Source organism: Anomaloglossus baeobatrachus, chromosome 1, assembly GCF_048569485.1.
Source record: "Anomaloglossus baeobatrachus isolate aAnoBae1 chromosome 1, aAnoBae1.hap1, whole genome shotgun sequence".
Taxonomy (NCBI): domain Eukaryota; kingdom Metazoa; phylum Chordata; class Amphibia; order Anura; family Aromobatidae; genus Anomaloglossus; species Anomaloglossus baeobatrachus.
Genome location: NC_134353.1, coordinates 250727209 through 250742427, shown reverse-complemented (window position 1 = coordinate 250742427; position 15219 = coordinate 250727209). Strand labels below are relative to the sequence as shown.

The 15219-nt window shown below is 48.2% G+C and overlaps 1 protein-coding gene across 12 annotated transcripts in view; it reads left to right on the top strand.

Annotated features, from left to right (window-relative positions):
- BLTP1 (bridge-like lipid transfer protein family member 1) overlaps positions 1-15219 on the top strand; it is a 392853-nt gene that overhangs the window by 332587 nt on the left and 45047 nt on the right. For all 12 annotated transcript variants that reach the window (XM_075348975.1, XM_075349025.1, XM_075348994.1 and 9 more), the window contains 7 exons: positions 10514-10675; positions 11651-11790; positions 13175-13379; positions 13475-13678; positions 14081-14260; positions 14449-14586; positions 14771-15016. In XM_075348975.1, coding sequence (XP_075205090.1) covers positions 10514-10675; positions 11651-11790; positions 13175-13379; positions 13475-13678; positions 14081-14260; positions 14449-14586; positions 14771-15016 — 1275 coding nt within the window. The remainder of the gene's footprint in view (positions 1-10513; positions 10676-11650; positions 11791-13174; positions 13380-13474; positions 13679-14080; positions 14261-14448; positions 14587-14770; positions 15017-15219) is intronic.

Genomic DNA, 15219 nt, shown 5'->3' with positions numbered 1-15219 from the left:
AGGTTGATTCCAAGGCTGGAGCCTTACATGCCGCGCTCCTTCACCATCCCTCGGGTTCTGGCTTGAAGTGGGAGCCAGCACGGTTCTCCATGCTTTGCAGGAGACCGGTCTCCATCCGCAGCCCTTCAGGATCCTGCTGGACGGAGCACTCATCCCCAGGGACTTGGAACCCTGCGTCTCAGCAAGCTAAGTACCTGAGACGTTTATGTTCTGGGGGTCCCTGTACTTTTATTATGTGGGGAGAGTGTGCTGAGTGTTTTTTGTGACATTTCCGGCGGGTTCTCTGGCTGTCGCCTGAGAACCGCGCCGATGGTGCCTGCGCGCCGGCCGTACCGCTCAAATTTAGGCCCCGGCTTCGCCGGAGGCCTACTTTCGGTTTCACTGCCCCCGCATGTCATTCATGCAGAGGGACAGTGTGGCTCCGCCCAGCGGCCGTTCTGCACGGGGGAGAGACACTCCTCACTGAGTACATGTCTCCTCCCCTGTAAGTCTCTTTGGCCCTCCAGATCCCGCTCTTAGGGTTGGCCCCGCCCCCTCTCCTCGCTCCGGCGCCATTTTATCAGCGTTTTCTCTGCAATCAGCACTGGCTACAGCATCCCTGCTGAGGCTGAGGCGCTTGGGGGTCCGGGCTTTGAGATCTGGAGGGTACACAACACCGCTCCAGCGGTCTGGTAAGCCACAATCTCTGGTTGTGGGTCTCCGTATATACTCTCTGGGGGTCACTCTGGCAAGAGCCCCCACTTCAGCAGCATGTCTCACACGAGGAGCAAGGCTCCAAAGCTATATTCAGTATGCACTGCATGCAAGCTCGTGCTGCCTGAACCGAGCACATATCCACATTGTGATGCCTGCTATGCCCTGACAATGCCTCAGCCTGGAATCGCCCCCCCAGTGGTCTCTCCGGCTGCTCCGGCTCCTGTGGCTGAACCCCCGGCTTGGGTAGAATCCTTCTCTAGGTCAATCTCCCAGTCTTTTGCCGACTCCATGGGACAGCTGTCCCGGACTTTGCTGAACATGCATCAGCCCCCTTCACAGGGAGCCTCTGCTGCTAGGGCTCTCTCAGCGGAGCTCACAGAGGATTCATCATCTGGTCCCAGACCCCGTCCTCCTAAAAGCAGGCGCAGGGTCCCCTCTCCTTCCTCGTCCCGCGGCTCTGATTCAAGAGCTGACTCGCAGGACGAGGAGGATGCCTTTACTGGGGACTCGGAGGCTACCTCCATGTGCCCCATTGATCTGTCCGAAAGTGACTCAGATGTTAGTGATTTGATTGCGTCCATTAATTCTGTACTGGACCTCAATCCGCCAGTATCAGAGGAGCAACCCTCTCTGGCAGAAAAGCACCAGTTTATCTTGCTTAAGAAGACAAGGAGTGTGTTCTTTAACCACTCCAGTTTTCAGGCCACTGTGACCAAGCCTAGGGCCTGTCCTGACAAACGCTTCCCAAAGCGTGGTTCTGATGATCGTTTTCCCTTTCCACCTGAGGTGGTCAAGGAGTGGGCTCATTCACCAAAGGTAGACCCTCCGGTGTCTAGACTCTCAGCCTGGACCGTTGTATCAGTGGCTGATGGCACCTCTCTTAAGGATTCCACTGACCGCCAGGTTGACCTTCTGGCCAAATCTGTATATGAGGCGGCAGGGGCCTCGTTCTCCCCATCTTTTGCAGCAGTGTGGGCTCTCAAAGCCATCTCTGCTTCTCTAGAGGAGATGCATTCCCTCACCAGGGAATCTATGCCCGAAATGGTTGCCTTAACTTCCCATGCTTCAGCTTTTTCATCCTATGCCATGTCTGCCATGCTGGAGGCTTCTCACCGCACTGCGGTGGCTTTGGCTAATTCCCTCGCTATCCGCAGGATCTTGTGGCTTTGAGAGTGGAAGGCAGATGCTTCTTCAAAGAAGTACCTTGCTGGGCTCCCTTTTGCTGGATCCAGGCTATTCGGTGAACAACTGGATGAAATTATTAAGGAAGCTACTGGCGGGAAGAGTACTTCCATGCCACAAACTAAAACCAGGAAGGAGCTGCTGCCACTAAGGCAGCCTCCTCTTGACTATCTGGCCGCGCCAGCAACGTCCTTAGTCTGTGGCAGGCTCTCCCACTTTGGCGACGTGTGGTTTCAACACGTCTCCGTTCAGTGGGTGCGGGATATCATCTCCCACGGCTTCAGGATAGAGTTCTCTTCCAGCCCGCCAAACAGATTTTTTCTGTCAACTCCCCCCTGCTCCAAGGCCGCTGCCTTCTCTCAGGCCGTGGCATCCTTGCAGGCCAACGGAGTAATTGTACCGGTTCCCGCCCGGGAACGGTTCATAGGTTTCTACTCAAATCTCTTCCTAGTCCCCAAAAAGGACGGTTCCTTCCGGCCCATCCTGGATCTCAAGCTTCTCAACAAGCATGTTCAGGTGCGGCATTTTCGCATGGAGTCTCTGCGATCAGTCATTGCCTCAATGACCCAAGGAGATTTCCTGGCATCCATCGACATCAGAGATGCCTATCTCCATGTGCCAATTGCAGTTTCACACCAGCGTTGGCTATGTTTTGCAATCGGAGAGGAAAATTTTCAATTCGTGGCTCTCCCCTTCGGGTTAGCCACGGCCCCTCGAGTATTCACCAAGGTCATGGCAGCAGTGGTTGCGGTTCTGCACCTCCAGGGGTTGGCAGTGATTCCTTACCTGGATGACCTTCTAGTCAAGGCTTCATCCAGCGCAGACTGTCAGCGGAGTGTCTCGCTCACTCTCGCCACTCTAGCCCAATTCGGGTGGCTTATCAATCTGCCCAAATCCACTCTGACTCCGACCCAGAGGCTCACGTACCTAGGGATGCAGTTCGAGACTCTGCCGGCACTTGTGAAGCTGCCCTTAGTCAAACAGCAGTCCCTCCATCTGGCGGTGCGCTCTCTGCTGAGGCCCCGCCGTCATTCCATCAGGCACCTAATGCAGGTGCTGGGTCAGATGGTGGCGTCAATGGAGGCTGTTCCCTTTGCCCAGTTCCATCTGCGTCCTCTGCAGCTGGACATTCTCCGCTGTTGGGATAAGCGGACTTCCTCCTTGCACAGGCTAGTGGCTCTGTCGCCACAGACCAGGAGCTCCCTTCAGTGGTGGCTTCGGCCCCTCTCTCTGTCTCAGGGGCGCTCTTTCCTGGCCCCGTCCTGGGTGATCCTCACCACGGATGACAGTCTATCCGGCTGGGGAGCGGTATGTCTCCACCACCGAGCGCAGGGCACTTGGACTCCGTCCGAGTCAGCCCTCTCGATCAATGTGCTGGAAACCAGAGCTGTGCTTCTAGCTCTCCTAGCCTTTCACCACCTGTTGGCGGGCAAGCACATCCGAGTCCAGTCAGACAACGCGACAGCGGTTGCCTACATCAATCACCAGGGCGGGACACGCAGCCGCCTGGCAATGTTGGAGGTTCAACGCATCCTTCAATGGACGGAGGACTCCAACTCCACCATATCCGCAGTCCACATCCCAGGCGTGGAAAACTGGGAAGCAGATTATCTCAGCCGTCAAACCATGGACAGTGGCGAGTGGTCCCTGCATCCGGCAGTGTTTCAGTCAATCTGCCGCAAGTGGGGTACTCCGGAAGTGGATCTAATGGCATCCCGGCACAACAACAAGGTTCCGGTTTACGTGGCTCGCTCCCACGATCCTCAGGCCTTTGCAGCGGACGCTCTGGTTCAAGATTGGTCCCAGTTTCGTCTGTCCTACGTGTTTCCCCCTCTAGTTCTCTTGCCCAGAGTTCTGCGCAAGATCAGAATGGAGGGCCGTCGGGTCATCCTCATTGCTCCGGACTGGCCCAGGCGAGCTTGGTACCCAGACCTGCTCCATCTGTCCGTAGAGGTGCCGTGGCATCTTCCGGACCGTCCAGACCTTCTCTCACAAGGTCCGTTTTTCCGCCAGAATTCTGCGGCTCTCAGATTGACGGCGTGGCTCTTGAGTCCTGGATCTTGACGGCTTCTGGTATTCCTCCTGAAGTCATCTCCACTATGAATCGGGCTCGGAAGTCTTCCTCGGCCAAAATCCATCACAGGACCTGGAGAATTTTCCTGTCCTGGTGTCGCTCTTCCGGCCATGCTCCTTGGCCTTTTTCCTTGCCGACCCTTCTGTCCTTTCTACAGTTCGGTCTGCAGCTAGGACTATCCCTCAATTCCCTCAAGGGACAAGTCTCGGCTCTGTCAGTGCTGTTCCAGCGGCGTATCGCCCAGCTGGCTCAGGTCCGCACCTTCATGCAGGTCGCGTCTCACATCATTCCGCCTTACCGGAGGCCCTTGGATCCCTGGGACCTCAATTTGGTCCTCACGGCCTTGCAGAAACCCCCCTTTGAGCCTCTTGGGGAGGTTTCTTTGTTTCGTCTTTCACAGAAAGTGGTCTTTCTAGTGGCCATAACTTCCCTCAGGAGAGTCTCTGATTTGGCTGCGCTCTCTTCGGAGTCACCTTTTTTGGTTTTTCATCAAGACAAGGTGGTTCTCCGTCCGACTCCGGACTTTCTCCCTAAGGTGGTTTCTCCTTTCCACCTTAACCAGGACATTTCCCTGCCTTCCTTTTGTCCGACTCCTGTTCATCGCTTTGAAAAAGCGTTGCATACTCTGGATCTGGTGCAGGCGCTCCGGATCTATGTGTCTCGCACCGCTGTTCTTAGGCGGTGCACCTCTCTTTTTGTGCTAACCATAGGTCAGCGTAAGGGCCTCTTGGCTTCTAAGCCGACCTTAGCTCGTTGGATTAGGTCGGCCATTTCCGATGCCTACCAGTGTACTCAGGTGCCTCCCCCGTCGGGGATCAAGGCACACTCGACCAGAGCTGTCGGTGCCTCTTGGGCTTTCAGGCACCAGGCTACGGCTCAGCAAGTCTGTCAGGCTGCCACTTGGACTAGCCTGCATACCTTTTCAAAGCACTACCAAGTGCATGCTCATGCTTCGGCAGATGCGAGCTTGGGCAGACGCATCCTTCAGGCGGCTGTCGCCCATTTGTGAAGTTAGGCTCTGCCTACTTCTCAGTTTTTCTGTTTATTCCCACCCATGGACTGCTTTGAGACGTCCCAATGTCTGGGTCTCCCATAGAAACGATAAAGAAAAAGAGAATTTTGTTTACTTACCGTAAATTCTTTTTCTTATAGTTCCGTATTGGGAGACCCAGCACACTCCCTGTTGCCTGTTGGCAGTTTCTTGTTCCGCGTGTTATCACCGGCTGTTGTCGTGGACAGAGTCTCCGGTTGTTCCGGTTCTTGCTCTGTCTTTACTTGTGGGTGGCTATTCTCCTTCAGCTTTTGCACTAAACTGGCTAGATCTGGTTATCCAGGGGGTGTATATGCTCAGAGGGAGGAGCTACACTTTTTAGTGTAGTACTTTGTGTCTCCTCCGGAGGCAGAAGCTATACACCCAATGTCTGGGTCTCCCAATACGGAACTATAAGAAAAAGAATTTACGGTAAGTAAACAAAATTCTCTTTTTACCGGTTTGACTGAATATGGTGGAGGGATATATATCGCAACCAGAATAAATTGTATACCGTACAGCGTGCAAAGCAAACATACAAATCTGCCCCCCTGGTCAATCACTGATTTGGTACATGAGAACGGGATGGATTTATGCACCAACACACTCACACCCCGTGCATGGGTCGAGTAAGTGGAATGATATTCATGCGCGATCCATCCCTTCCAATGAACATTATCCCTGACCATGTGGGTCTCGGAGAGACATAAAATAGCCGGTAAAAGTTTCTGTAGGTGAGTAAATATAGCACATCTTTTGTTCGCATCTCCGAACCCTCTAACATTCCACGCTACAATATTTAAAGATGTCGCCATAAGCGTAGACTAAGATATGATCCGGACGGATACTTCATACCTGGAGGAGAGAGGCGTTCTCCAACGATTCTCAAAAACATTAGGTTGAGCGACACGACTGAGGCACACCACACTTCCCAAACAGATTGCATCATACAACAATAAACAAGAAAAACAAGGAGAGAGATAGGGCTCCGCACACCAGTGCGCAGTGCCCCTGCCCTCAAAATCAAGTGTATCTTACACATTTCTCCCAAATAGAGAGAATCAGGGCTAAAAATACGCCCCAAGTCCATGCAGGGAGGGGGGTCCACAACTCGCTAGTGCAGCGTGTGTCCACAATGAACCGGCCGTCTCCCAACCTGGATCCTAGATGAATTTAACTGTAATGAGCTCACCAGCATAGCGTCCCAAACAAAAACAACGCCTGGCGGCAGAAAGGGAAATCTCAGGTATTCTTCCTCCTCAGGGATCTCTCATTGATATCCAGCCAAGACAATGCCGCCCCAGCGGTATCAAAAAAATGAGTCTCTCCGTTCGCAGCAATCCGCAGCTTAGCAGGGTACATCATGGAATATGGCACTTGTAGGTTGCGCAATCGTTTTTTGATCTCAATAAATTGCGCTCTTTTACGTTGCACTTCCATGGAGAAATCAGGAAATATTGATATCTTCCTCCCATCAATTGCAAGTTCTTTGATATCTCTGGCTCTGCGCAGGATAGTGTCCCTATCTTTATAGTGCAGTAGTTTAATCAGAATAGGACGTAGGGGTGCTCCCGGCTGTGGGGCACGCGCAGGGACCCTGTGCGCTCTTTCAATGGTGAAAAAAGAGGATAGTATGTCTTTTCCCATGGTGTCTTTAAGGCATTTTTCAAAGAAATTCAGTGTGTCATTGCCCTCCATCCTCTCTGGGACCCCCACGAGTCTCAAATTACTTCTGCGGGAGCGGTTCTCTAAATCATCCACCTTGTTTAGCAGTGTGGAGATATTTTGCGTGGCCTTTCCCAGCTCTCGTGACATTGGTGGTAATTTATCCTCTGTTGTACTCACTCTTTCCTCCAGCTCCCCCATTCTGACAGTCATCCCTTGCAGCTCACGTTTAATACAGGCCATATCTGAGGTGACAGTTCCCATCTGGCTGCTTAGAGTGGCCAATGTGGTATTGCAAGAGTTAATTGCTGCCAGAATGTCTCTCAGTATGGCCTCAGTGAAAACAGGTGTTGTTTGCTCCACATCTCCCCCTCCTCCCTCTGCCAGCGCAGGCCTCTGTGTCTGCATATCTTGTGCTGCTGAACATGCAGGGCCCAGGGTACTCACAGTCTCACCGTCGGGTATGTTTTCTCCCTGCTCCAGGGCCCGTTCAGCGCTGCCATCGGGTGCCTCGTTGTAGGTAGGCTCTGTGCCAGGGGCCACTCTGGCAAACCGCTCCAACCTGCTTGCTACTCCCACTGCTCCAGCTCGGGATGGTGTGGATGCCGGCGGCGCCATATTGGATTCTTCAGAGGCGCGCTCCTGCGCGTCTCTGTCCCTTTTATTGCTGCTGCGGGTCGGCATATCCTGGCTGTGCTCGCTTCCCCGGGTGTTATAAGTAGTGTTGCAGCCCTCCAGGGTCGGTAGTGCCTGTCAGCAAGGCCGGTGTGCAGGATATTTCAGGATCCAGGCAGGAGCTCACCTACGCTGCTTCCTCTCTACATGGGGTCCAGGCCACGCCCCTCTTCAGATTAATTTCAGCCTATACCTACGTTCCCTTCATGATTTTGGTATACATTTTTTTTTTTTACTGTGAAGTGCAAAAAAAAACGCCTGCCAGCAAGGCGGGATGCAACTGGATATCTATATTGTTGGGTCTGGATGCCATTGATTTTTGTTTCGGTTGCAACCTGTTAGGCTAGCTTCACACTTATATTGTGCTTTCCACTGAGCACTATGTGGAGGCTTCTGTCTGAATATCCTAAAAACTAGATTCTGAGGGAGCATTCTTTTCAATGGACATGACGGAGTCAGTGTGCACACTGTCTGGCATCTGTTCCGGAAGTATTCATCTTTTTCGGACATGCAAAAAATGAAACCAACAAAGTGAATGGCTCCTTTTGGACTCTTTCGCGGTTCCTGTCAGAAATGTTTTTTAAGGATTCTGATGGAAAACTTGAGATATTGTAACAGTGTAAACTTCACCTTAATAGTATTGCATTTACCTGTAAAAATAAATGTACCTTCACTGTATGGCAAAGACATACACTCAGATTCATCAAAGCTTTTAAGCAAAAATTCTCGCATAAAATGTTTTGAAAACTCTATATCTTTGTACCGTGTTAACCATTAGAGGTATACTGAGCCTGATGAAGAGACCTGCGTAGTCTCGAAAGCTTGCTATTATTACCATCTTTTCAGTTAAGGCCGCTTTACACGCTGCGATATCGGTACCGATATCGCTAGCGTGGGTACCCGCCCCCATCTGTTGTGCGACACGGCAGATCGCTGCCCGCGCCGCACAACATCGCCCAGACCCGTCACACGTATTTACCTGCCCGGCGACGTCGCTGTGACCGGCGAACTGCCTCCTTTGTAAGGGGGTGGTTCGTTCAGCGTCACAGCTGCGTCACTGAACCGCCGCCCAATAGAAGCGGAGGGGCGGAGATGAGCGGGACCTAACATCCCGCCCACCTACTTCCTTCCGCATAGCGGCCGGGAGGCAGGTAAGGAGAGCTTCCTCATTCCTGCGGTGTCACAAGGAGTGTGCTGCCGCAGGAACGAGGAACAACTTCGTTACTGCTGCAGTAACGATATTTGAGAATGGACCCCCATGTCACCGATGAGCGATTTTGCACGTTTTTGCGACGATGCAAAATCGCTCATAGGTGTCAAGCGCAACGGCATCGCTAATGCGACCGGATGTGCGTCACCAATTCCGTGACCCCAACGACTTTGCATTAGCGATGTCGTAGCGTGTAAAGCCCCATTTAGCCATTAAAAAGTATGAACCAATGAGTACTTCAGTTCTTTTAAACAAACTTTTGAAAAGTCTCACCATTTTGGTGCACCACGAGGCTGTGCTTATATTTTGCGTCTTTTGATGTGTTCGCGCCATTTTGCCTAGCGCTGAAAAAAAAGGCTGGGGCATAAGGGTTTGTAGTGATGCCCTCTCATCAAATTCATGACATTACATCACAAATCGTACTCCTAACTAATCTAAGATTTATGTGGAGGTTCACACTGAGGTGCACGTCACTTCGTGCCTCGCCAGATTCATTAAAAGGCTTGTGCGTCTTACTTAATAGGGCACCTCACACTCCAGCATGCCCCTCATCAAGGCTGGCATGAAAAATACCAGACTGTATGAATCTGGGCCACAATGTAGACCTCTCCTGCGATCCTGCTCAGAACATTCCAGTGGTCTTTGCTTATTGTGTACTCAATTAAAGACCTAGCAAACGCTCTTAGCTTGTCTATAGGGTTCCAAAAAGCCAATATAGGCTAAAATATTTTCATCCTCCATGGTGCCAAAATACAAGAAGATAAAGTATGGAAGGCCATATTAGTCAACTCTGTGACAGAACAGTATCCAGTAAAATGAAAATGTGTACCGCACGGTATATTAGGACAGATTGTATAGTCACGGTGAGATAGGTTGCATTCCTCTGTTTGGTATGACGAAATATACAATCTGTATTATGTCCCTGAAGACTGTGCAGAAAACACACTTTAGCCAGGCAGCTGATATTTCCATAAAAACTGAATGATCAGTTGTTTTCACTTTACAAAATAGTTGTATGAAAGTGAAAACTACTTTTGATAACTTCATTATTGTACAGATGACCATCTACAGTATATGTGAATGTCTAAACTTCCACAATGCCAGAAATTATGAGGATATTTTCTTGGAATGATCCAGCATCATTGGTTTCAATGTTTTAATCCTGATTTCTCATGAGAAATAAGCCACCACTAAAAGGGTCTTGGAATTGTTAACTCTACTTTCTCTATTGGAAACACATGCAAAGTTGGCCGAGCTAAGTGTGTATTCATATGGAGTAGTCGGGAAGATCAGCTGCATGAATGGACAGCTTTCTATCAAATAACAAATCTTTCAAAGTTTTTCCCAAATTCCAGGTCTTCAAACAGATAACGTTTTCCCGGATTTCCTTAGTATTCCAACGGTGACTGAACCTGTGGCAATTTCTGATGCTTTGATAATAATTCTATCATCTGTGCAATACTATGGAACTCTTGAAAACGTGATCTGTTGGGGGCCGTGAGGACTGCAGTTTGGGAAACATTGGTTTAGAATGTCCTAGCAGGAGCACAGGAGTCCTATGATTGAATGCCATGTAGCACCAGCGCTATTGTATATAGACTTTTAGGATTACTAGGTCTGGTGCAATACATCCCATCATTCTGCAAATAGTCTGTGGATTAATTACCATTGCCATCATGTATTACATTTATGATTTGGGAACATATTAAACCTTATACATTTAATGAGGTTTATGGCAACTGAATTGTGCCAGATTTTACTTAAAAGGCTTGTCACTAAATGTCACAGCTCATGTACGGGGAAAGGATAGTGGTGCACCAATTTTAATAAAGCTCTCCCAGTATGTCTCTCAGTTCGTTCTTATCCTGCGCTATTAACGGGAGGATAAGAGTCAGATTAAGCAAGCTAAATATTAAAGTTAACCATTTTATTTTTTTTTTTTTAGTGGCATTAGCATTAGTAATGTGTTTTTACTTTGCAGCTAAAGGAAAGGGAAGTGGTGGAGTGAAGACAGCAAAGTTGTATGCCTGGGTAGCCTTACAGTCTTTGCCAGAAGAAATGGTCATCAGTCCAAACCTGCTTGACTTTCTAGAGAAGGCTTTGGAAACCATACCAATTACACCCATTGAAAGAAACTATGCAGGTAAACTTTTGACATCATGATCTTACTTTGCAATCTGCCTGTAATGTATATATTTTGGAAGCTTATGATAATTAAAGATATTTTTATACAGTAAGAAAACACTCATAGAATAGACAGCACCCAACTAACTTATATTGGTATTGTTAAGATTTGCCTCTAATCACTAAAACTGTCTGTAACTTTAAAATGCCCAAATAGGGGAAACAAAGTCGAGTTCCTCAAGCCTCTGTATTCAGAGTTGTGGGTAGAAAGAAAAGGGGGCTTTACACGGTAGCGATATCGGTACCGATATCGCTAGCGTGCGTACCCGCCCCCATCCTTTGTGCGACACGGGCATATCTCTGCCCGTCGCGCACAAAATCGCGCTCCCCCATCACACAGCTTACCTGTCCTGCGATGTCGCTCTGGCCGGCGGTCCGCCTCCTTTCTAAGGGGCTGGTCGTTTGGTGCCACAGCGACGTCACATGGTAGGCGTCCAATAAAAGTGGAGGGGCGGAGATGAGCGGGATGTAAACATTCCGCCCACCTCCTTCCTTCCGCATTGGCGGTGGAGGCAGGTAAGGAGATGTTCCTCGCTCCTGCGGTGTCACACACAGCGATGTGTGCTGCCGCAGGAACGAGGAACAACATCGCTAATGAGAGGTAAACGATTTTTTATTTTAGGACGACCTCTCCGCGGCAAACGATTTTGACCGCTTTTGCGATCGTTTTAGGTCGCACATAAGTGTCACACGCTGCGATATCGTTAATGATGCCGGATGTGCGTCACGAACGACGTGACCCCGACGATAAAACATTAACGATATCGTAGCGTATAAAGCCCCGTAAAGAGTGTGCCTTATGGGGAACCCAACACAGACGGCCCATTGATATTGATGTGATTACTCATTGTAGTGATTGTCACCTCAATATCATTTTCCTGTGATATCTGTATGAAGAAATAATGTGCTAAACACATTATTTTTCTAATAACAGCAGTAAGCACTCAGGATGAAGATATTGGGCAATTTGACCTCCAGGATCCCCTAGAGGAATCAACAACTTCATTGGTGTCATCTTCAACATCTGCCTACTCATCCTTCCCTGTTGATGTGGTTGTCTATGTTAGAGTTCAGGTATGTTTTATGATTTTTTTATTATGTAGGTATTTGCTTTTCCAGCTTTACGACGGGATAGGCTCCTGTATATGTTTTATATAGAAATTAGCCGAGGGTTTAATAGTTAACACGCTGACATTTTTTTTTCATCAGCCAAGCAGCAATACAGGGCAACAGATGGTTTATTGGGTGATGAATGGTGCAGGAAAATTGTCAAACACAATTTGCTCAAAAGACAACAAGAGGTACCTTTGCTAAAGATTAATAAAACTTAACTTTTATTCACAATTATAACCGAACAGATCAATCTAAAATATCAGCAACGACAGCAACCAAACACTAAGTCATGTATCCGGCCGCTTATAGCCTCAGCCCCCTAATGAAGCTAGACATGGTGAAACATGTTGGGGAGGCTATTAGCTTTTTATAGGCAGAGTAGGGCAATACCAACCTGTTAATGCTGTAGGACTTCTGTCCACTTGTTTATAGTATCTGGTCCGCGGTCGAATACATGACTTAGACGGGCTTTGCACACTACGACATCGCAAGCCGATGCTGCGATGCCGACCACGATATTCCCCGCCCCCGTCGCAGGTGCGATATCTTTGTGATAGCTGCCGTAGCGAATATTATCGCTACGGCAGCTTCACATGCACTCACCTGCCGAGCGATGTCGCTGTGGCCGGCAAACCGCCTCCTTACTAAGGGGGCGGGTCGTGCGGGTCACTGCGACGTCACACGGCAGGCGGCCAATAGGAACGGAGGGGCGGAGATGAGCGGGATGTAAACATCCCGCCCACCTCTGTCCTTCTGCATAGCCGACGGGAGCCGCGGTGACGCAAGTAGGAGATGTTCCTCGCTCCTGCGGCTTCACACACAGCGATGTGTGCTGCCGCAGGAGCGAGGAACAACATCGGACCATCGCGTCAGCGTAATTATGGAATTCGCCGACGCTACACCGATGATACGATTACGACGCTTTTGCGATCGTTAATCGTATCATCTAGGATTTACACACTACGATGTCGAGAGCGACGCAGGAAGTGCGTCACTTTCGACATGACCCCACCGACATCGCACCTGCGATGTCGTAGTGTGCAAAGCCCGCCTTAGTGTTTGGTTGCTCCCTTTGCTGAAATTTTATTGATCTGTTCAGTTATAATTGTGAATAAAAGTTAAGTTTTATTAATCTTTAGTTAAGGTACCTCTTGTTGCCCTTTGGGCAAATTGTGTTTGCATTAATAACCCTATGCTGATTAAGGGTATAGATTGAGGTTTCAGTGTTTGGAAAATTGTCAAAGGTTCATTTATCCAAGGCATCAGTGAGGTGTCCAGGAGTTCATAATGTTAAAGTTTTACTAAATGAGGTTATATCATTAATATAATAATTTATGTTTTTCAGCCCTCCCAGATTAAGTTTAGTTGCCTACCAGTTTCTCGTGTTGAGTGCATGCTGAAACTTCCATCATTAGACCTTGTGTTCTCCTCAAATCGAAGTGAACTAGAAACACAAGGAGTAACGCATCCTTCAGATTCAGATTCCAGTGTTGGTAATCTATCAATGCCGAGTGCATCTAAACCGGCCGTGAACAAACCAGCAACAGCAGGTATGCAGTTTATATTGCAAATTGTATGCAACATTTAATTTTGCAATTGGTTTTTTACTTCCCAGATACAGCTGTAATGATATTCCATTTTACAGGACCATCACCAGGGCTGGGAAGCCCCCTTGGAAGAACACGGCATAGCAGTAGCCAATCCGATCTTACCAGCTCAAGCAGCAACTCGTCAGGACTGAGCTTCACAGCATGCATGTCTGATTTTTCTCTATATGTATTTCATCCTTATGGAGCTGGCAAGCAGAAAAGTGCAGTTTCTGGTCTTGCTCCAGGATCCAGTGGCTTAGGTATGATCAATGTCTAAATACTACGAGTACATATTTTCCATTGTTTCTATGTGTGTATAATGATATTACCTCTTAGGATGCAGGTTTTCAGTGGTCTTTTATGAATGGAAGACCTAAATCTAACACTTGTGTACGAAAGTAAAGAGTTCATACAGAGAGTGTCTCTCGCTCTAGAGGACCCCTTATATTTGTGTTACATAGACAGTTCTTCAGTTTTATTAACACTTTAGTTTTCCTCTGGTACTTCAGAGGGATCCAACGCTACCAAATTCCAAAAAAGATTATATCCCTTTGCTGTGGGACTTGCTTTACTATAAAAAAAGACTTTCCAAGGAGAGAGAAGCTTTTAATTTGTGTTTATATTTATCTGTAATTAATTCACAACAAATCTCTAATTTGTAGGACAAGTTGATGAAGAGCCGTCATCAGTAACCGGCCGAAAAGACTCCCTCAGTATTAATCTGGAGTTTGTCAAAGTCAGCTTGTCTAGGATGAGACGCTCAGGAGGAACATCTTTCTTTGAAAGTGTGTCACTTAATAAAGGCACAAGTAAAATGGACACTACTTTAATTAACATCTCAGGTACCTTATTTTGACTGATTTTATTAAAATCTAAGTGGAGAATAGTAGAACACTAAAACATAGAAAGATTTAGGTCAATGGAAGACAATACACTGTGTCCTTGCACTGGGATTGTTATGAATGGACCAAGCATCAAGTTGTATACTCTCCGGTTGAATGTTGACGCTTATAATTGTTTTCTCCTTTAGCTGTCTGCGATATAGGCTCTGCTTCATTCAAGTATGACATGCGCCGTCTCAGTGAAATTTTGGCATTTCCAAGAGCATGGTACAGAAGGAGCATTGCACGGCGACTTTTCCTTGGTGACCAGACCATCAATTTACCAAGTAAGTTATAAAATGCATTCTGCACGGAGTACATTTACTGGATTCATTCCATCCAAGTTAGAGACCTCCTTATAGTCAGATTCTTCAGTGGGATTTTTCACTCCTACTGATATCACAGATTGATTTCATGCTATAGTTTATGATGCATTCTCTAATCCAAATAACAATGTGTCTTGTTTTGTAGCCTCTGGACCTGGAACACCCGATTCTGTTGAGGGAGTAAATCAGCATCTTTCTCCTGAATCTTCTCGTAAAGCGTACTGTAGGACGTGGGAGCAGCCCAGCCAGTCGGCGTCATTCAGTCACATGGCACAGTCCCCCAATGTATTTAATGAGCACACACCAAACAGCAGCATGTCTCCTGCCTCTTTAAAATCTCCAGCTGTGACCAGATCTAGAAGTGTGTCTGACTCCTCAGTGCCACGTAGAGGTACGTATCTTAAGGAGAAGCGTCTTCCACTTAGACAAAACACTCTTAGAAATGGCACATGGTAGGAGAGAAGCTTTGTCACAGACCTTGCTTTGGGGCTCAAGAGCCTTTAACGTGAACTGACCAGCAGGATTTTCACATATGAAGTACAGCCAGTGCCATACTGGCTCTAGGGTGCTGAATCAAATCCTACTTTCAGTTTA